This window comes from Diadema setosum, chromosome 11, assembly GCF_964275005.1.
Source record: "Diadema setosum chromosome 11, eeDiaSeto1, whole genome shotgun sequence".
Taxonomy (NCBI): domain Eukaryota; kingdom Metazoa; phylum Echinodermata; class Echinoidea; order Diadematoida; family Diadematidae; genus Diadema; species Diadema setosum.
The window spans coordinates 39,333,540-39,357,262 of NC_092695.1; the positions used below are offsets into that span (position 1 = coordinate 39,333,540).

General features: G+C 38.6%; 1 protein-coding gene and 1 pseudogene across 1 annotated transcript in view; both read right to left on the reverse strand.

Annotated features, from left to right (window-relative positions):
* Window positions 1–653: 653 nt before the first annotated feature.
* On the reverse strand, window positions 654–7,155 carry LOC140235487 (uncharacterized; annotated as a pseudogene).
* Window positions 7,156–10,397: 3,242 nt separating this feature from the next.
* The window catches only part of LOC140234658 (CWF19-like protein 2), a 53,596-nt gene continuing 40,270 nt past the window's right edge, over window positions 10,398–23,723 (reverse strand). Inside the window, exons 5-13 of the mRNA XM_072314691.1 lie at window positions 22,757–22,981; window positions 20,963–21,946; window positions 20,224–20,460; window positions 19,489–19,629; window positions 18,693–18,905; window positions 17,687–17,803; window positions 17,092–17,247; window positions 16,426–16,608; window positions 10,398–14,646 (exon numbers count right to left, since the gene is read on the reverse strand). Coding sequence (XP_072170792.1) covers window positions 14,494–14,646; window positions 16,426–16,608; window positions 17,092–17,247; window positions 17,687–17,803; window positions 18,693–18,905; window positions 19,489–19,629; window positions 20,224–20,460; window positions 20,963–21,946; window positions 22,757–22,981 — 2,409 coding nt within the window. The 3' untranslated portion in view covers window positions 10,398–14,493. The remainder of the gene's footprint in view (window positions 14,647–16,425; window positions 16,609–17,091; window positions 17,248–17,686; window positions 17,804–18,692; window positions 18,906–19,488; window positions 19,630–20,223; window positions 20,461–20,962; window positions 21,947–22,756; window positions 22,982–23,723) is intronic.

The following is a 23,723-nucleotide window of genomic DNA, read 5'->3' on the forward strand; positions in this document are numbered from 1 at the left end:
CGGAGTACATTGTGTGCGTGCATGCGTGTCCGCTGGAAGATGTCAGAGATTTCGCTGCACCCATCATCTTTAGTATCCCACTGTCTCTGCAAGTTAAAAGATGCACTATCGAGAAAGTAGGAGTCCAGTGCAGGATCGGTGAATATTAAAACGCTTGGCTCTTTCGTCACGCACAAAAATGCATTATGCATCTATCTAATTAATTTTTCTTTTTCATCCTCGACGTCGACACAGAGGCGGAGCGGGGACGAAACCCGCGCCATTCGATGCAGGATACTCTCCTGCGGCCGACGGCACCGGTCGCAGCTGCCCGGAGCCGACGGCTCGGGAGGAGATAGACAATCCAGCAACGCCGGAATAAAACAGGAAATACATAAGGCCGTGACAACAACTTCGCGTATTACATATATAGATATACATGTATATATATATATGGTTTAACCATCAAACTCTCCCTTTCTTGTGTTATTTCTCTTCCTACAGTATCATTATAGATGACATGTATATTGTGACATGCACTTTATAAAAATGGTTCATTATTATCATTATCACAGTAACAAGACATACTGTGCTTTGTCATCTAATAGCCTCCACACATGCAGTCTACTGCACCTAGAATGAAGACATTTAAACACATAAACACATACAGCAGTGGCAGCCTTTTGAACATTTCACATGGGTGGCTCCATCTTTGTATGACCTTTCAGCCGTGACATTTGCTGCCCTAATTTCCGCTTACAAACCAGCCTTTTCATCTGTTTGTTTCTCATCGTCTTACGGAGGTCCATCAATTTCTGGCTCATGATCTGCTTCACCTTGATATGAGAAGCTCCAGGGTACCGTTTCTGAACAGCACCTGAAATTAATAACATTAATGGTTACAAATTCATTAACTTGCTGTTTTGTTGAATGAATGTAACATGAAAATAATCATAATAACAATATACAACAATAACAGTAATAACCTGATGATGATACTCCTTTTTAAGAATATCTGGTGATTGTAACAAAAGATTGATGATGAAGATGATGATGTGTAGATCAATTGCTTTAGGATGTCTCAGTGAATATCAAGGGCATTTAAAAGAGCACTTAACTCAGCATTTCAAATTACAAGGTACAATTGCTTGTACACACACACACACACACACACACACACACAATTAGAAATAAACATATTGCTACATGTGATAATAAATGAAAGAATATAATTTTCACTTTTGTCAATGATATGACATTTAATGTTAGAATCAATTTCCTGAGGCTTTTTTGACAGATCAAAATGAGCAGTGATTAAACAAGAGATCCGCAGGTCTAGCGCTCACCCGAGTATCGCAAGTTCACCTTTCACGTAGTCACTAGTCTTAATTATTTACTGCTCTACCAAAATTTGACCAGGCATTCTAAAGTAGAAGATGAAAATGTACAATAAGGGCCCCCTGGGGCCCCTGGGGCCCCTGGGGTGGGGTATGGTGCCCATTTAAATAAATTGAGATCCTAACCCCCTAGGGATGCTACCTGCCAAGTTTGGTGAAAATCCATCGTGAGGTTTTCAAGAAGATGAAAATGTACAATTTAGGCCCCCATTTGGACCTCCCCACCTCTCCCCCCTAACCCCAAGAGGGCCACCACTGGATCTGCTATGAACAAACTTGAAACTACAGTAATTAATGTACTAAGTATTATCTTAGCTCTATCACTTCTGATTCTAGAGAAGATTCCTTAATTTTGGGAGGTTTGGGCCCCTTGGGGCCCTCCAGGTGGGACTCGGTACCCATTTGATCAAATTGAAAACCTATGCCCCTAAGGATACTACCTGCCAAGTTTGGTTAAAATCGGTCATGGGATTCTCAAGAAGAAGATGAAAATGTACAATTTAGGCCCCATTAGGACCCCTCCCCACTACCCTCGCTGGGTCCCAAGGGGGGCACCCCTGATTCCGCCATGAACAAACTTGAAACTACAGTCATCAATGTAATAACTCATAGTATTATCTTAGCTCTATCACTTCTGGTTCTAGAGAAGATGATTTTTGAAGATTCCTTAATTTTGGGGGGTTTGGGCCCTATGGGGGCCCCCTGGGTGGGGCAGGGTGCCCATTTTAACAAATTGAGATCCTAACCCCCTATGGATACTACCTGCTAAGCTTGGTGAAAATGGGTCATGGGGTTCTCAAGAAGAAGATGAAAATGTACAATTTAGGCCCCATTAGGACCCCTCCCCACTACCCTCGCTGGGTCCCAAGGGGGGCACCCCTGATTCCGCCATGAACAAACTTGAAACTACAGTCATCAATGTACTAACTCATAGTATTAACTTAGCTCTATCACTTCTGGTTCTAGAGAAGAAGACTTTTGAAGATTCCTTAATTTTGGGGAGTTTGGGGCCCCCTGGGGCCCCCTGGGTGGGGCATGGTGCCCATTTTAAAAACTGATATCCTAACCCCCTAGGGATGCTACCTGCCAAGTTTGGTGAAAATTGGTCTTGCGGTTTTCAAGAAGAAGATGAAAATGTAAAAAGTTTACGCACGACAAACGACGGACAACGCACGACGGACGCCGGACGAAGAACGCGATCACAATAGTTCACTCGAGCCTTCGGCTCAGGTGAGCTAATAAAGTGCAGAGTTTGAGAGCTACTCCTGTCAGTCAGTGACATTACCTAGAAACATAACTTAGGCCCAAAAATTAAAGTACATTCAATTTACCAATGATACCATGAACTTTTGCTTGGTCCAGTGCAGGCCGGGCAATAGCATTCTCACTGCCTTTACCGGTGGCTCTGAACCCTGTTACAGAACAGGTGGCAAGTTCTCGGGAATTGAAGACCAATGTCATTAAGCTGCGTGTGTACTGACTGAAGTTCCTGGACCGCTGTGCCATTCTCAAAAATTTCTTGGACACCTTGACGCCACTACCTGCAGCCAGCTCTACTTGCTGACAAAAGAAAAGAAAGTCAATTTCCTGTCACTTCAGTACTTACAAACCTGCTAACCATCATTAATAATGTAAAATCTTGCAAACTTCTGCAATTTGACGACTGCTTTATTTATAACATTCAAAGAAAAAAACTGATAGGAATCAAATTCGAGAAAAACTGGTGGATTTATTATTGCAAAACCAGAACTATTCGCGGCATGAAATCCTCATGAATTGGAGCCGATGGTCTTTTTTTACAATATGAAATTTTGCAAATTGCCACTGACATTTAATGCATTTTCTTGCAAAATTCATGAAATTTTTATGCATGCAAAAATTGCTAGTTTCACAGTGTTAACAGGTTTACACATAAATGTAGACACAATGTCTGCCTTTGAATTGGTATCACGATTGACAAATATTACATTTAGTCAAAAAAGAGTAGGACACTTATTTTCAATATGATAAAGGGTAATCAGGTAGCCACTTATCAAGCAAGAATCAGGAAAAAGTCTAGTATAATGGGCATTGATGATCTATGTACTGAGAATGATATGTTATAACATATTTCATTCTAAAGTGGCAAAATACTTTTCATACTTTTTGTCAAAAAACTGTACAGAAAAATACAACAGAATAAGTCATAGAAAAGCATGACATGTCTGAATTCTTGAGAATATGTATACTAATACAATATACAAGTAATTCATTTTTCTTTTCCTTTAGTCTTCTTGTTATACAAGGAACATAAATTTATTCTTACATAAATGATTCTTATTGTCCTGATAATTTTATTTGTTTGATTTTTTTTTTCTTTCATGGCTGCTAACCTGAAAATGGTTTGCTGACGATAATTTTAGTTGAGACTGATCATTTGTTTGCATAGTTTATTTTATCTCAGGACTTTGATGAAAAATAGCTGAAGCTGATCAAGCCATCCTGAATAAATGTTCTATTTAATCAATAGATAATGAATAGATATAATCAAGGAGTTTTCAAAAGCATTTGGGAATGATAAACCAGTAATTACCTAGTGCATTTGTAAATAACTTAGTTTAGACAAAACAAATTCACAGTGGCAGATCCAGAGGGGGGCGCAACCGGCGCATGCCCCCCCCCCCCCCATTATTTTACGTAATAAACAAAAGATATAAAAAGAAAAACAATGAAATGAAACCCGGAAGTGGCACCAGAAATATTAGTCACGCCCCCCCTCCCCCCCTTTACAGAATTCCTGGATCCGCCCCTGAATTCAAAACTTCAAAACTATTTGAAGTCATATGTAAAGTGATTACAAACATTTTTACCAAAACATTTATTAGCATAGAGCTTCTATGACATGTTTAGAGTAGAAACAAATGAAAAAGCCAGCAATTTGACACTATTGTATATGATAGAATCCTGACTACCACAGACTTGGCAAAATGATTCACCTGCAACACTAAGCCTTGCCTTCATTTCAAAATGTCAGTGCACATTAATTTGATATCAAATGAGATAGCATAACAAGTCTTCTTACCTTGTCTCCTTCATCATCAAGCACTACCTCATCTATGCACTGACTTGATGGTTTCTCTGTCTCAGCCACTCGGTGATGAGTGGGACGATGACTTGATGTGGCTACATTTGACTGACCCTGCTGTACCTCTCGGACATTCCTAAGGCGCTCCACAATGCCATCCGCTATATAATTTGCCTGCCACATAGGTGCTCTGATCTGTCTCTGCATTGCACCAGGTTGCTGTTTCTGGCGAACAGAACACTGGTCTGGAGATGTAGTTTGTGGGATTTGGGAGCTTGTGGGGTAGCCCGGCACCCTTGTGTCTATGGAGGAACCCGTTGGGTGTGTGTTGTTAGAAGATAGCACAGGTCTAGTTGAGGGTTGCTTGGGCTCAGCCAATGACTGCACCCTGATGATATATGGACTGTCTGTCTCCACAGGGGATGTGGCTGGCAGTGGCTGCTGCCTGGGTGACTGCTGACTAGGAATGCTCATCCTTGATGCTTGTCTGACACTAGGCTGTCTCATTACAGTTAGTGAATTGGACAGGGATGTTTGTGGGTTGCTCACTCTGCCAGGAAGTTTTGTTGTCTCTTGTAGGTGTAGACCCTCACCGAGAGCATTCCCTGCTGAGCCTAACTCTGTGCTTAGCTTCTCATTGATATTAACTATTGTTGTCTCTAGGATATTCTTTAAATCAGTCACATCTGGACAGAGGAAAGAAACATGTAAGATCACTTGAAGAAACAAAACAATAATTTGAAAGCTAGGTTACTTGCACGAAGATTGTAAACAATTGAGGCTTAAAAGCATGTATGCCATGATCTTTTGATAAAATATGATATAAGAAACATGTAAGCACTGTGACTTATTAAAAAGGCTCTGGTTTTTCATACCACTTGAGCAAGATATATCTTTGATGTCCAGACAGTCTAGAGTCTTCATTCAAGTTCATGGGAAACTAATGTCACATAATGATTTTAACTAATGAAAATTGATTACATGTACACTATACATAAAATCCAAGGTAATTCTTGAGACTTATATTAACTTATCATACAAGGGTAATTTCTTCTGACTTACTGACTGATTTGGCAAGTTTCTCTTTAAGCACCCTGTTCTCTCGTCCAAGTTTGTGGTTTTCTTCCAACAGAGTTAACATCTCCTTTTCAATCTCCCACGAGGGCGGTATTGAAGGCGCCGGGATGCTTCTTCTGCTTTGACTCATAATCACCTGTTATGAGATATAAAGGTCAAAGGTTACTACTATGTTATAAATTAAAGTCTGAATCATAAATGTATAATAAGGTCTGCAAGCACACACTCTTACTTAACACGTAAATATTGTGTAGAATAGCAATGTATTGTGAGATACACACACACATAATATGCAGTTATAATGGATTGTGCTACAGTGTGTCACAGTTGTACAAGGGAGACTGGAACATGGAGTAATAAATGAAATGATTTTCAATAAAAGTGAGACTTCGCAGTTTCAGTGTTCAATAATTATTTGGTTGTGACAAACCAAAGATCATAACATATTGGCACTTTTTTTTTTCACAATCACATCACACAACATATTTTCTGGCTGCATGCAATGCGTAATCACATATAAAGATGGATAAAAGGATGGTACTCATATTCCAACAGACTATCTGGAAACCTAGCTGGCTTAACAGTGACTAAAAATGCTTATTAGTCGAAGAGTATAAATGTTTCTCAATCATTACATGTATCAGCTTACATGAATGTCATTTCAAATCTTTCATGTTTTGACAGGAATTGATTGCACATTTCTTTTTTAATATTTTAATTGCAGTTCACCTTGTCATCATCATCATCTATTGTGTAGATGATTCTTTCATTCTGTTGCCTTTCATAGGTCTGGGATCCTTCAGGTTGCTGGTGGCCGCTCATCATGTGCACCATCTCCTGCTCAGCCAATGCTTTCTCACCTGCAGGAAGTGAAACATTATTCTTCTAATTATATATCAATTTGTTCACTTCATGCATCAATTAGTGTTACAGCATTTTACAGAATTATAGCGAGTCTGTTGACCCTGCCACCCTTGAGCTGCAAGTCCATCATTATACTTTAGAGGAGCCAAGACAACATTCTGGATTCTCACATAGTATCTCATTTTGCAATATGCAATTCCATAAAGAAGTCTAAACACAATACAAAATCAAAGTACTAAGCATGATGCACAACAGCAATCACTGGGAAAAAATATATGTACTGCTATAGGTTCAAAATACATCCCTAAACTTACATTTCTGCCACAACTGAACATATACATTGTAGACAGTGAAATATGAGATGCACCTAAGCAGGGGCGGATCCAGGAATTCCGTAAAGAGGGGGCGTGTTTACAAAATTAAAGGGGCGCGGGGGCGCACGCACCCCTCCCCCCATTTTTTTCTTTTTATTTCTTTTGTTTCAACAAAAAATAAAGGGGGGGGGGGGCGTGCGCCGGTTGCGGTCCTCCCTGGATCCGCCCCTGCCTAAGAATGAGAAAATGTTGAAGTACCGGAATACAATATCTTGCATAACCTATGCAGAGTGGCAGTGTTGGGACCACTTCTGAAACGGTACGTTGCCACGGTGATACGACCAATGTCCAGGGCATAGCGATAGTCCTCCTTGATGTCATCCAGTCCAACAATGCTGAATTCTTTGTCAATACTGCCCTCAGTGATTGGTCCTGGCATCCACTGCACAAGGTAAAACATTCTTGGTTGGTGCATTGCACCTGTCTCCTGTAATAGCAAAGAAGTTCAAATATTGTGTATAAAGCACCATGCCATGCACACATGAGCTTTTAAAAATATAAAAGGAAACAAAACATGGTAATGCAATGCACATTGTATATTTCTTTCCACGTACGTAGCAGGTGCATTTTACTCATTACCTTTTTTTTTTAATTGCTTAGAATTTGGAGAGAAAAAAAAATCTTGTTGTTCTTTTCAAACTATAAATTCCTTCAGCTGTTTAAGTTAAAACATCTAAATTTGAATGATGCTGTCTATCTTATATTGTTTATTGTATATGCTATTTCACTGAAAATATAGAACATCGTTGATTGTGCTGATATTTCATAATTGTTTTGTAACCAATGGTTCATATATTGTAAGCGATCTGATTGAAGATCTTGACAATTTCAATTCAATTCAATTTTATTTTGTCTGCATGGTCATTCAAAACAGCACAGAAATTTTGACATTTTTCTACATATGTGTACATATCAAATTTAATCAAAAATAAGAAAAGGAAACCATAGTGACAAAAGCAATAAGCTTTTGTGTTGAAAGGTCCCATGCACAGTGTTAATTATTTATCAACATTAAAAACACATGGATGATGAATTAAACACACTGAATTGCACATGCAATAAGTACAGGCCCCCTATAAAAATAACACCAATTGAAAGAATAGCTATATATGAAAACAAGATATTGTATTCTATATGGCATTTGAAAATGAGCATTAAAAACAATTAAAATAGAGACATGCAGAATTTCAGGAAAGGGAAAGCAAAAATGGGGAGTTGAATGTATTAAAAGCCTTTGGACAAACACATGATAAAGGAGGGAAATGTGTATGTTATAGGGATGGTCTCAATAGGATATAGTCATGACTAATGTATGCTGATCTGATATACATGATTTGTACATGTACTGTGAGTAGATCCCAGTAGGGCCTAGATACACACATATGTTTCTTATACATGATACTGTTTAAATTGCACTTGAATATATTATATATATATATATGCCCCATGGCAATGGCCCCATCTGTATAAATAATACTTAGTAATCCGAATTTAGTACTCATACATAATTATATCAATTCAATGGAGTGTAAGTGTGACCCAGTCCCCTACAGGCCTATACCCCATCCATGCCCATGAGGCATTAATGTAAACATGGCATGTGAGTGAAGTTCAAAAACAAAAGTGGTATAGGCCTATTATAATATGCTGCATAATTAATGCACTCACGACATGACAACATGCTGCCCTCTCCCGGGACCTGTGCACAATAAGATTGTATAATAGCTGTAATATATCGCCGTCCCTTTGTTATGCTAGACCTGCCACTGATATATGATCGGCAGCCCGTAATAAATCCCGGGCTTAAATTGACGATTCTTGAGCACATAACCTCATGGGAGGAATAGACTACGAGACCTACACACAATTGGGACTTGAGTTAATAATAATTTTGCCACTATCCCAACGTCACAACTCATTATCAGCACGAACATAAAAGTAGTGCTTCTCTCAACATATAGATTCCTTTGCACACACAATCACCTATCAAAGCCTCCGGCTTTCGGGAATCACAGCACTTCTCTTAAAACGAGTTTTTAATTAATTAACTTCAGCTGGGTAACATTTCACAGCCAACTCACCAACAGATCGACGTTTGATGGAGTAGTAGGCATAATGTACAGGCGACTTCGTGAGCATGAAGAGATCAGAAGCACTGTCTATTAGGAATAGATGGTGATGCCTTGCACATTCACTTCTGGTCTACATGCAGCAAGCAAGCAATGGTTCGCCCCCGTTCGCATATGCCCGCTTCTCTTATACGACACTTGTACCCACGCAAGATCCCATGCATGCTGATCGAGTCGTATGGGTATATGCGTATATTTCACCAATGCACTTGCAATGGTGACAGATGTTATAGTGACGCACGTATTGTGTATAGCGTGTGTGTAATGTATTCTGATGGTGTGTCGAAGCGATCGAAATCTGCGTACTAGTATTTTACAAGTCGGGCAACAGACGACCTACACGTAGTCTGCTGAAGGCGTGTGTGTGTGTGTGTGTGTGTAAATGTGTGTTGTTGCTGTTTTATATTTCCGTCTTCAGACAAAACGTACACAATTTGCAATAAAACGCATCATAGACCTATGCCACCGGGTGACATCAACGAAGACCGAGAAATAAATAGATATCATGGATACAGGTCGAAAGCGCGATATCCGCTCCCGGCATTCAAGTCAGAGGAGTGTACATTGAGAATATGCAGCGGTATACAAGTGGAACGTCGAGGCCACGATTATGTAAATACAATGAGCACTACAATAAGTGTATCTGGTATAGCCAAAGTTGAATTGATCACATCAAATAAAATACATCGTGATTGGAAGGCATGAAACTGGCAATTACATAGACTGCAGGGCCTATGTTAAACAGATATAGACATTGTAACATCTGTTATTAACTATAACTTAGCTGATGCAGACAAACAAAAGCTTTCCAACCACCCCAAAAATAACATTTACGGAGAATTTCTTTTTTTTTTTAAACTGAAAATAAGTCTGAATATTATATTCAGCATGCCTGCCAGGTCGCACAAGCTGGGCCTAGAGTACCTTACGCCAAAGAGGTACTAGGCTTGCCTAGTACCTCGATCCTTGCTCACACAAGCTAAAATATGCTCCTTTACGTAATGGGCCTGGGACACCCCCTCCGACATCCTCCCTCGCTCGATTGCTCGCGCTCCCTCGAGTGGCCCTGATGACGCATCACAATATCTTACACCCCTGCTCTCTGACATTGAATTGCAGCCTGATGAATCACTGTGGTACGTCCTGGCAGATGTACGATCATATTTATCAGACCACCTGATTGTGGTAAAGTACTGCTATTTGCCCTTATAACCTAATTCTGTAATGGAAGATGTCACGGATCGTGACGTGACTATTCAGTGATCAACCCAACTCTAATTCTCCTAACAACAAATTCAAAAGAATTATGATATACGTCCCAGTTCTACCTTGCGCACGTACGACTAACACCCATATGAAACAGGCTCCAGAAGCTGATGATATGGAAATGGTTATATATTCGTGTGCAAAAAAATGAAAAATAAATAAATAAAAAATGAATTAACCCACCAAGAATCCCAAATGTAGTTGAATGATTACATAATTACATAATTTTCATCCTATACATGCCATTTAATCTCTCCATGCACTGCATAGATTTTAATGCTCTTGTAATAAAGACATAATTGTTGTTGGCCACAATTTCAGCAAAATTCACATTTTGAATTTCTCAGATGAAAATATTTTTATACAAAACAATTAATGCATGCAGAAATACCTTAATTACTTTTGAGACAGCTCCACAAAAACTTGCACCATTTGCACATCACAAAATATATGACGCATACTGTAGAGGTGGTCATGTCAGCAGCCATTAGTACTCAAGATTTAATATTAACATTATTAGGATGACAGATGGGTTCATTAAAACACAAATCTGTTGTGCAGTCATCAATGAGTTTATCAACCTGAAGAAAACTCATTTCACATGTTTACAAACGTGTCACAAAATTTACACTAGCCAAAAATTGGTGACTAATCACATGTACAAGTCAATTTTTACACTTTTTCGGCAAAACAGTGTAAAACTATTGACCATATCTTTGTGTTCATATATGTCAGACTATCATATGTTACGAAGGATGTTAATTTTAATTTTTCTGTGTGCCTGATAAAAAATCATATCTTATGTATAAATTACCAAAGCTGATTATCTAATCCATGTGAATGTATTCTTTCTACCTCCATGAAACTTTGCACTCATATGATTTGTAACCAGACACTGATAAGAAAATACATGCAGAGCAGTTATAACGAATTCTTTAGAGTGAAAAGATGACATATACTGTAATTCTTTCACTCTTTTAAATTGGTTAAGGGATATCTTTGTAAAGAGCTTCAAATTCATATCACTAATCTTGAAATATTGAACACAAAGTCCTCATATACTTCTTTATTTCAGAATTGCTGTATGCCTCAGGATATCCAGTGATTTCATGATATATTGGAAGTCAAAATCTATTGAATCTCTATGACTAGTGGCACAACAATTAAAACAACATCATGGCACTATTTTTTTCTTCTGAAAAAGTAAAGTAGACAGAAATTTATTGTTTCACTGACATAAGTAAGCAATTACTGTCATTACAAGCATGGCTACAGCAATCTCCTGAAGCCATGAGCAAAATGTCCAAACACACACACAGAAAACCACAGTATAAAATTTACTTTTCATTGTGTAATTTCACTCTTACCATGCATCTTGGCAGCAACAATATGAGTTTCACTTTATACTAATTTTGTCATCGTTGCTTTTACAACATTACAGAATAAGTGGTAAAGATTAAGTATGTGTTGTTTGAAATTTTGAAGAATAATGTAAAATAGAACAAGCATTAGGTAAAGGGTTTGGAAGTCTGAGGGAGGAAAAAGGTGAACCACAAAGGATGGCAGAGAGGAGAGGAAGGAAAAGGTTGGGAAATCATGGAGAAAAGAAATCTATTCTTCCTTACAACAGATACAATATTGTACATACATGTATTTTATCAAAATGTCTACTTTTGAGGGCATTTTATTTTCACACTTGTGTTAAAATTCACAATTCCTGGTACCTTTTGCAGATTGGCAATGATATGAAGACATATGGTAATCAAAACAAAAAGAACACATGGTCTTGATCTCCCTGCTCCTGTCCAGCTGATAGCAAACTCATAGTCAGAATAGAGTATCCACCGCACGCAGACGGGGGTTACCCACATGGCAGGGCACAGCTGCTTCAAAGTTTGTTTGTGTCTTTTGTTAAAGTAGAATTCCTGACCAGTCAAAAGTTAGTTCGATACAAGAAAGAGTAAAATTTTATAAACAAAACAGTGGAATCTGATCAAAATTGGATGTAAATTAAGGAAGCTATGAAATTATGAAGTTCTGCTTATTTCTCAAAACAGTTCTTGAACAGTCATTATGAAAATGAATGAGTTGATGATGTCATTGCTTCACAACTTGCATACTAGTCTGTTCACAAAATTGTGGAATTTTCATTTTTTGTTTGTTTGAACACAATTATGCTCCAATCCCAAACAAATATGACTAATTATAATCTAAAGTTATTCAGCCAAGAAAAATGTTATGTTTTGCACTTCTATAGCAGGAAAATTGAATGTTTATGAATTTTATTTTTTTTTACACACACACACACACACACACACACACACAAGAGAGGTGATGGCATCATCAGCTCACTCATTTGCATATTCATATCAACTACTCAAGAAATGTTTTGCAAAAATCAGTGAATCTTTCAAATATGACTTCCTTCCTTACTTCCTTACATTTGATTCAAATTTAGATCAAATTTTCACCAATATGCTTGCCAAACTTTACCTGTTGTTATCAAACTAACTTTTAACTGGTCGAAATTCCCCTTGATCAAGGAATGTCTTAGTACAATTAGCAAGCTTGTCAATTAATGCTGAGAAAGAATGAAAGTAGTTTTTTTTTTCCCTTGGATTTTACTCTAATAGAGTACAATTGGGGCTTTTGAAAAAGGCATGCCTCTCATATAACTATGAAAATCAATGTGGCACACCTGCTTACCCATGTAACCTTTTCTCCTTTCATGTTCTTCTGTCATATGACATCAAAGAGCATTATCAGAGCTTCTGACTTCCCTGAGTTTTCACTATCACCCACATACTTGTAAGACATAACCTTACTGCACATGTAGTGATATGTTCACAGTGTCTCATCTGATGTAATTAACTGCCATCAAACTCCTGGCATGGTCAAAAAGATATATATCAACAGAATGAAATTAATTAAGAAATACCAGTATAAATTCAAACATTAAACAAAACTGACACAATTTCATCATAAAAAGTAAATGTTACAGGATAAATGTTAAATGATTATGCTTGCACACGCTTCTGAACAATCCAATATATCCAGCGATTCAAAATCAGAGTGCAATTAGTTTATTACAAACAAAAATCTGTAAATTTTTGTTGGGCCAAACCTTTATAATAACACTATCCCTAAGAGATTTCATCATTGCAAAATTTCCTGATGTAAATTTTTAGAACACACCTGGCACATTCACTCCACAGAGTGAGCTTACCTGGCCATACAAAACAAGATTTTACTATTCAAATTCATGACATTCTTCCATCGAGGTGTTTTCATTGCAACTGATTGACAAATTGCCCTACATCGACGTAAATAAGCACTGAAGATTTTACAAGTATGAGATTGAGGATTATACATTGTACTTGTAAGACTGTCAAGTATTCTCCTTGCTGGCTTTGTTCTGTTCCTTACAACTTGATTGACATAACAAGGGGAAAATAATAAATTTTCCAAATTATGCTTCAGGATTCATGACCAGGCACATACATGTATCTTGCACACAATGCATGCACACATAATGTGGGGCAGATCCCATTTCATTACACACTAAGCAGAGAAAGTGCATGTGAGTTTGGCATGTGCAGCATAAAGTGAACAGCAATAACACATGTGGTGAGGGTATGACTAATTCTTTTGGCTGTTATCCATAAAAACCTTGTCGTTGGAAATGAGCTCAGGATAATTATTATTAAGAAAGAATAAAAGGAATGATCATTTGTGAACTGATATGACAAAGGAAAAAAAGAAAAGAAAAAGGGGTTGAAGGGGTCTCTAGTACCTGTGTGTGGCCATTATCTCCCTCTGACAGACATTTTACCCAACTATATGCACACATATGTATACAATGTACCTGAATGTATGCACTTAAAACACACTAGGTGTTCAGTACAGCTGCAGAATGGGAAAAGGAAATGGATAGAGTGAATTCAGATCTTTAATGTTTTGTTTGTTGCATGTTTGAAAGCGGCAGGTCAAGTAATGGAGGCTCGTATTATCCGATCAGATTGCTTACGCTTTCCTATATCACAATGCATCAACGTATCCTTATTATAACAGGAATCTTTTTATAACAGAGCTGGATATAACTGAGTCATGCTGCTGTAGAATTACAATCAAAGGAAAATAGAACAGACTCGATCATCTCGTTGACAGTGGTTCCTTGTAATACGAGAGATCGATATGAGGAGGTTTCTCTGTATCTCAAGATGCATGTAAGGTTACAACCGTCTGTGCAGCAATTCTGCCTGCTTTGTTTGTCACAAAAGTCCTACATCAGCTCCTAGAATCACTTAGGCTGGCATGACTTTGTAATGTGAATAGATGGTAGATCAGCTCTTTTCTCTGTCAATTTTCTGGGTCCAGTCAAAGGGCTTCCACCACTGGGTAAGTTGCAGTACCCGTTTAGTTTGGTCTTCAAAGTTTTCTTTGGGAGGGTGGCGCCACAGACGAGGCTCCACATCCAGCAGGCCTCCTATCACCTCCTGTCCAGGGATCAAAGAAAGCCCAAGTGGTGAATACATGGTGAGTGAAGTCTGATCGGGCTACAGTAATACAGCAAGTCACATGTTACAGACAGGTATCTTATACTCCCCTTCAGGGACTAGTACAGGAGACAAATTCAAGTCAGCAAATACAGGGCACTCCCGTTATAATGAACACGGTTATAACGAAATTCCAGTTACACCGAAGTACAAAATTTAGGCTCTAACATTATCAGCTATATGTTTTTTTTTAATTGTTTATTTATTCAATTATAATGAGATTTCGATATAATGAAAGAAAGCTGCCGGTCCCGAGTACTTTGTTATAACTGGAGTCCACTGTAGTATCAAGATTGAACCTTGTGCCATGTGAGGAGATTAAAATCACTCAAGACAAGGACCAAGTGAATATCTATTGTCCCTCTCTGTTTCTTGATTGGATCTTGCTGCTTAACCCTAAAAAGACTGGGGGGGGGGGGCCTTGAGTTTTTTCACATGGTTCTTATTTTTACTCTCAATGGCTAAAACTAATTTGTTTTAGGAGTATTATGCTTCAAAAAGTGTCTGCCACAAATTTTGTTAAAAAAAAAACAAAAACAAAAGGTCAAAAAAACCAAGAAATACATAAGAAATTCATAAAACAATAAAATGAATAAGAATTAATTTTGATACCGAACTTTTTTTCAGGTACATTTGCTAAGAATGCCACAAAGAATAATTAGACCAAAAATGAGCACTTTTGGAGCTTTATTTACTGATTTAGATGAAAGAGTCTGATTTCTCGCATAGATTAGCATAATTAATCAAAATAAAATAAAAGAAGACTATTTTGTAAAATTTAGATATACGATCTTGTAGATTACATCGCACACTACCATTGTGCAAATTTCCGCGGCGATCGCGCGATCCACGGCCGAGATCTTAAGGGGGGGCCCTTTATGCCCCCCCAGTCTTTCGAGCTACCAAAATAGCCCAATCTTTTTAGGGTTAATCCTCTTCTGCAGTGACCATCTTATCAATAATGAGAACTTTGCAAGCATATAACATGGTTTCATTTACATATACACTACGTACTGGGATAGGGAAGCATTAAAATTGCATTCTGAACAATGGCATTTTACGATACATTGAGATACAATTGTACAATTGTCACAATGAAGTATAAATGCTTTGATGTTAGGGACAAATCAGTTATACAAAGACAAAGTGGCAGCTCATCCACACCATGCGATTTAAAAGAGCCAAGAAAACTGTATACAGGTAAAACATGTGTTTCTTTTCCCCCTTAATAATGTGATAGAGTTTAAACAAAGCTGATGCAAACAACAATGTAAAAAAAGTGAACAATCCATTATCTTCCAACCTTGACCAAAAGGGATTTAACTGCAGATCAAACACATTTAAATTACTGCTGTTACTGTCCAAACAGAACAGCTAAAAAACAAAAACAAAAACAAAACAAAACAAGCAAAAAAAAAAAAACAACAACTCAGCAACAATAAAAGTTTGTGATTGCAGAAGACCCGGAAATAATCTTCACATCCTTACATATGCAGCATTTCTACCATACTCTCTTCCCAAGCTTTGCCAAGACAGGAAGCAATATCATTTGACAGGATTCAGAACTTGTGCTACAATCTCAATTCCTAAAGAATCAAACCTTACATCCATTCACACCAATAAAAGTAATCATCCATTTTCTAGCTTTAGCACTCACTTTCACTGTGGAGGATATTAAGGAACCAATTTTGCTCACATCTCTGTAAAATGTGCACCTACCTTTCCAAAGTAGTGAGGGAAAGTCTGCTCATCTTCTATAACGTGAGCAAAGCCTCCATCTAGACCAAAGTCTACACTGAAGTAAGGGAATCCCCTAGGAATGGAGCTCCTAATGCCTTTCTTCCTGGTGTCCACAAGCTTCTTGTTTTGGGACCACTCTGACTCAGACTCCATGATGGCTTTCTGCATTGACAAAAGAACATAACATATGCTACTTAATATATTGTAAGGGCTGTTTAAAATACAACATACAATTATCATACATGATTGCTTTTAGTATATACATAATAAACATGTAAATATCTCATGTGAGGTAAATATCATGCAAAAAAAAAATACATTTATTGCAATTGACAGATAACTTGGCTTTCATCAACCTACAAAAACTTTAGACTATTCAGTGTTCTATTAGTACCCATAACAAATCATGGGCATACACACTTAAGTTGGACTCAAATGAACAATCTCTCAATTACTACATAGGCGTTGTATCCATTAGACTACAGAGCTTCTGCCCATGATTGTTTTTTATTATGGCTAACACTACAACACTGAATTATCAGTGCTTACTTATATCACTAAAGGGCAATATGTCAACCAGATGCTATAAAAACAACTTGATGCAAGAATTCGTGAATTGAAGAAATATGTTTGAAATGTCATCACCTTGAAGTAGATAGGACCCATCTCTCCCAGCTCCCTAGGCACTGCAATACACTCAATACACATGTGTCTCTGTTTCTTTGGATTCATACAGGTCTCAAGGAATATGGCGTCCATGTCATGGTCTTCAAACATCTTGGTCAGACCTTTACGGAATATCTGCAGGAAGACATTGAAATAGTTGAAGACATTGAATTATACAGGATCTCATGTGCCGAGAGTATCAGTAATGATAGATACGGCGCATTATAAATGTACAGTATTATTAAATCAGAATGAAGATCAGAGTATAAAAATTAAAAGCCAGATCATATCTCAGTTATTAACATTAGCTAGTACCGTGAAATCTAACCAATAATATGGGAGAACTTGCATTCTACATTGGACACAAGATAAGACAGGAACCTGAATGATTCTTACATTCATGCAACAAAGTGATTTTGATCACAACCACATAGCAAAATAGGTGAAGAGATTACATCATTGCCTAACAATTAGTCCAAATGGAAAGCAATGCACCTTCCCATAAGTAAGAGGTCTCAATAACATCTTTGTATTCAAGACTTTCCTGTGTAATACAGGCAATGAATTTCCTTACCTGAATCTCTGCCCACACATCCTCATCTACAGCTGTGCTGGCCACTGTGTGCTGCATAGGAACTATGTAGCATTGGCCCTCTGACATACAGCGAGACTGGGGAACACACAGGTATGCCTGTAAACAAACCAGATGATGGAATGACAACACTTCTCCTATACCATTGTCTGTCAATATTTAACTTATTGCATGTCATTTTGGATGTTACAAACTAGTCTTGTCAAGCTCATGACAGGCCTTCAGAGTCGATGTGTTTATTTCTTAGAAGCTAGTTTCAACTATGTAAAATGAACTTGAATGTATCAAAATTTGTTTCAACAATAGGCCTAGTGATCATTTGGTTGTTCAAATAAAATCATTGACCCTCTGCAACCTTTGCACAGTCCAAAACACACTCAGCTTTTCCACATATGTTTTTGGACCGATGCAAAGTTACAATCACATGTATAATTCTTACTAATGCCCTGTATTACGTGCTTTATTTGTGTTTGTTTGTTTGTTTTTATTTCTGCATTCAATCAGATACAATTTGAATACAAACTTCAAAAAGTACAAAGACAAAGAATAAGAAGGGCAGTGAAATAAATCGATAGCAGTACATAAATAGATACACATAGGTGATTGCAATGTAGATACACAGAAACATAAAATAAGATATATACAGTATTTTTCAGTAAACAACAGAGAACACTGAATGCAGGAGACCACCATCATAAGCGATTAAGCTTGAAATGGATGGAGGCCTCATAAAATGACTATCCAACGACACAACTCTCTTGGAGGAAGGTGAGTGCAGTGCAGTTGCAGGTGAGAGTGCAAGATGCAGTTGAAGGAAGAAAATAGAGATTGACAATAAGATGACAATCATTTACCATAAAAAATTTACCATAAATGCTTTATTTGTGTATGAACAGTCGCCCTATAGAGTTAGCAGTGATTAGTTGATTTAACACAAGTATCCATGACATGAAAACCAAAATGAAGCAAGAGTATGCTGGGTGCCTACCTTTAATCCTAGTGCAACAATCAGGTGTTTCTTCATCTCAGGGCTCTCCAGACAGAAAGGGCACTTTGACAGGGCTGACACGGTGCGCTGATGCTCAGCGATGGCCTTTGACCTCTCTCGCTCCTCAGTCCTTGACCGAGACTCTCCCTTGGCAGCGGACGACACAAACATCTCGTCTAATGTGTTAAACTCTGAGTCCAGCATCATCAGCTTCTGCTCCAGACAAAATGAACATCAAACAGTAAATTGTTTCTGAAAATCACATCTAGTCATTTTGTTTTTACCCACAATGCAACATTATGTACAACAAACTGCGAACAGAGGGTAACCCTAGAAGAGGTGAAATTCATCATGAACATTGAAACAGACCTTAATCTAGTTATATTCTCGCTTTTCTTTTAAACTTACATGAGGATGGTATGACCCCAGCTATAGCCATGTATACATACAATTGAGAAAGAGCGACCAATACAAAGCCATTTGACAATCGTGAGATTTAGATATCATGACAAAGAAAAGTCATGCAGCGACAGCAGAGCTAACATGAAGCTGGTATATGAATAAACAGTGATGTCTGGGCACAGTACCACAGAGAATGGGCCAAGTCTTAGTAGTTAATGCTAGTGCAAATAGTGGCATGCATGTTAGTACCAGCACCACTGCTGTTCACATAATTTTCACACTTTATCCGAAAACTGAGGATTGCTACCATCTCATCCAAATTTGTAAGCTTTTCTTCACATAATTACACACAAATCAGCTGAGAGAAATCAAACATCACCCGTGACTTGCTCACCTTGCTTGCTACTTTGTTCAGGAGTCTGTTATGGTCATCAGCTGACCCCATTCTCTCCTTCCTAACCATAGTCTCAAGGTCCACGTCATCATCATCAGCAAAATAGCGCTCCCTTTCACCATCCTTGTCATGGGTTACGATCTGCAGGAAAACCATATCATGAGATGCTGCCTTTAAGTAAGCAGTAAAAATTATTGCAACTTCTTTCTTGAAAAACCTTTGGATGAGCTACAAAAGGTTTATCTTGTTTTAATTTGCAATATATTTCAATTATCCTTTGAACACAACTGTATCAAATATATGTCTATGTTCCTGTTCTTGGCTATTTATAGTCAAACAACATAGGCAATTGGCAATCACCTTAAATAAAAAAAGGAGAACTTTTTTTACTGTAACACATACAGGTAAAGGCATGAGGTATAACAATGTGCCCACAACTAGATATAGATTAATAGCAGCAATGAAACAGTTGGTTTTGATTGAAAATATGTACAAAGGCATTTTGAACGGTCTCTCCATGGCAACTTTTCCTTCATGCAGGCAAGCCTACTTGATTTGAAAGACAGTCATGTGAATATTAAAAAAAAAGTACACGCACATCAAATTCCACAAAAGTTGTGAGCAATCGAATGTCTATTCCATCCCCACCCCCAACTGAGGAGGAGCTATGTAGGTATTTTCATTTTTTTTTTTAATTTGATCTTGATGCATGAGGTGTCATCCTATTTAACTCACATTCTTCTTCCTCCTCTTATTGCCACTGTCAGGGATAGCTGTTTGTTCAGCCAACGGCCAGCTCTGTCCACTGCGGTCAGTCCTGGTCAGAATGACCTCCTCCTCCTCAGCCTTCCTGCTATCTTGAGACCGTTTCTGAGCTGACCCTGCATCCTTGGCCTCCAGTAGTTTGGTCTTGTGTGAGATCCTGGCCTGACGTGCAGACTCCATCTGGGACTTCAGCTTCTGGACCAGGGTCTTGGGGAAGCAACCATAACAAGGATTGATAGATACTGTATACGCTGTTATGTTTTGCGAATGAGGAGGCCATAGATGTTTTCGCAAATTGACATCAATGCTCACATAAAATGCACTATCTCCCAAGTGCATGGAGTCATTTTCGTGTGTTTTTTATTTCATGATCCAACTGTGATTTGCCAAATTCGTGAAAATTATACCCTCGTGAATATAACAGCCTATACAGTACATAGTATTGACTGAAAAAACACACAGAGGAAAGTATTGAAATGTATGCATTGGCTCAGAAGACCTACAAATGGCATAATGGTAATAATTGGTAGGACAAAAATGGTTCAACCCACTTGGGATTCACTCAAAGCAAGTCGTGCTAAATATGTAACAGAGCTTGCAAATCTAGGATTGCCCAAACTGACAGATGCATCTTGATGAATACAGAGACTGCTCTGGATCAATGGCATGGTCACATGAATGCAAGGTGTATTTTGAATGGAAGTCTTACCTCATTGCCCATGATTTCAGCTTTGACAATCTTAGCTCCGAGTTGATTCATTTCAGTGTCGGAGAGGAGTTTGACGGGGCTGGGACTACGCTGTGTCTCCATCTCCGCTCCCTTACCAGCCCTCTTAGAGTCTTGTGACATGGATGATGAAGCTCGGACTGTATCAGAGTTACTCCTAGAGTCATCACGTTCAGCATCTCTCCCTCTTGATCTCTGAAGTGACTCTTCCTGGGAAACTGACATTTCCTCATCACTGTCTGTATCTGCTTCTGGTCTGTCTGGGGCGGACTTCTTCCACCTGCCCATAGAGGATGATGTTGAAGCTGTGTGAGCTGTGGAAGACCTTTCTCTAGACGATGTCCTGCCTTCATCATCTCCTGGTTTCTTAAAGCCAGTCTTCCTCCAGCCACCAGAGGAACCTGAGGATGATGATTGACCTCCTCTGGACTGGTAGGAAAAGGACCTTGATGAGGACGAGTCATCATCTCCTGGTTTCTTGAAGCCACTTTTCCTCCAGCTAGGGAACTCATCCCTCCTTTGCTCATCTCTTGTGGATGTCTCAGGCCTGCTTCGTCTTGACTCATGTCTGTCTCCATCCTCAGGTCTCTTAAATCTTGATGACATGTCCCTGTCTCTGTCTTCTGGTTTCATAAAACCCCTTTGAGATATTTCCCTGGAGTCATAACTTCGCTTCTCTCTTGAGTCATATCTGTGGTCTTTGTCATTCCAACGTCTATCTTTCCTACTAACTCTTGTATGTTCAGATGGTCTTCTATCACTGTCTCGGTCATATGTCCTACTTTTCCTTTCCTCCTTCTCATTGTACCCATGTTCCCTGCTATCATCCTCTTTTCTTCCTTTCTTCCATCCAGGAGGCGGGGGTCCTGTTGGCCCCCTGGGTCCCCTCATTCTTGACTGGGATCCAACGCCACCCCTAGTGACAGCTTCTGCTTCTGCTAAGAGCCGTTCATACTCCTCTCGAGACTGTAATCAAATCACAAACAAACAGAGTAATCCGGTGACATGGCAAAAATCACAATCCATAGTCTGGTTGACTGTAAAGCACAAACTGCAGGGAAACCATAAAAACTGTCACGCAAATTGCAAGAGGATTTATATGGATAAAACACGGTGTAGCCTATACAATTTCCTAAATCTATATTTTGAGAAGGCTGCAAAGATGAGAAAACATACACAATTGTAGATGATACTTAATCTGAGAAAAGTGAATTCTTATTCATGCAGCAGTTACTCTGCAGCTTGTTTAAAATGAATATATGGAGACAAATTGTGAATGAATCCTATCATCTTTACAATGTATTTCTCGATGAAATTGAAGGGAAAATGGGCCTAAGATTTTGATGCTAGCAGATTCAATGCCTCTGAGAAAAATGAAAATAAAACCTGCTAGGATCTAAAGCTCAGGCCCCTTTTGACACCATTTTACTCCACTGGTTTACCACTATTGGATAAGCAGTTAGTTGTTTGTTTTTTTTTTGTTTCTTTTCTATATTCCTTTATTGATCAATTAGTAACAGCAGCAATGAGTCAACAATGCAAGAAAACATATCCTAAGACTATTGTATAAGTTATTTTATTCATATATCCTCAGTGCTGGTATATATGATAATGTATTCAAAATCAACAAATTTTTACAAAGACCATAGCACATTTGACATCTGAAGATATTAAAACAAAAACTGGCCTACAAGATAAATTTACCTCCTCATAACTGAAATGATGTGGTCTAGTCTACCACGCACAGGAAAAAACAGATCAGATTCCTTGACTCACCCCCCATCTCTCTGCTATGACATCTTCCAGTGATCTCCCACTGTCTCTGGCCTGCTCAACTGCCCGCTGGTAGGACTTTTTGAGCCAGGTGACCCCACCGTCCACTCCTGGTCCAACCTTCCTGACCACAGGGTCTGGTCTTCCCTGTAAACTCCCTCTCTCCTCTGGCAGACCTGTGCCACCATCCTTCCAGAATGGGTTGAGCTCTCTTGCCGACTGTCCAGGCTGGAATGTCAGATATAGTTCAATCATTCAATAAAGGCACACGTTTTTTTAAAACTAAAAGGACAAAACAGTATGGCGACAGTCATCATACAGCCTGTTAACTTACCTACATGAAACCCCTTCTAGGTTTCTTTCATTTAGGACATGGCACAAGCTACCTTGTATATACTATATGGTTACATCTATCCCTGACAAGGCTAGCATTAAATCAAATGTCAACTTCTCCCTGTGGTAAAGAAAATTACACACATGTATGATGTATTGTTATGTTGTGTATGTTCCTATGAGATAGGTGAATAGTTCATTGGATATCCTTTCAGTGTTAAATTGAAGAAATAAATACTGTGAAGGCAATGAAACCTACTCAGTACTACTACTTTAAAGATAATATAAAGTTTTGGTATTACCTCAAAAGTTCCCCTGAATTTCCTTGTCTTAGTTTGTGTTTCAGGTTAAAGTACCTTTCATATAACTAACACTGTGAGACTTACTCGCCCCAAAGTGCTCTCATGTCTTAGTAATCAAGCCATAATGGTTTCGTACCAGAGCCGCCGCCGTACGGCGGCGAGGTAGTATACGTATTGTACGAAACCATCATTGCATGATAACTGCGACCAGCAGCGTGCAGCCCCATATGCATACTGAGTAGCTAACTGCAACCAGCAGCCCCATACGCAGAGCTAAATGGGGCTTCGCATTGTAGCTTACAGGATCATGACAGATTTAGTATCGCGGATAAATA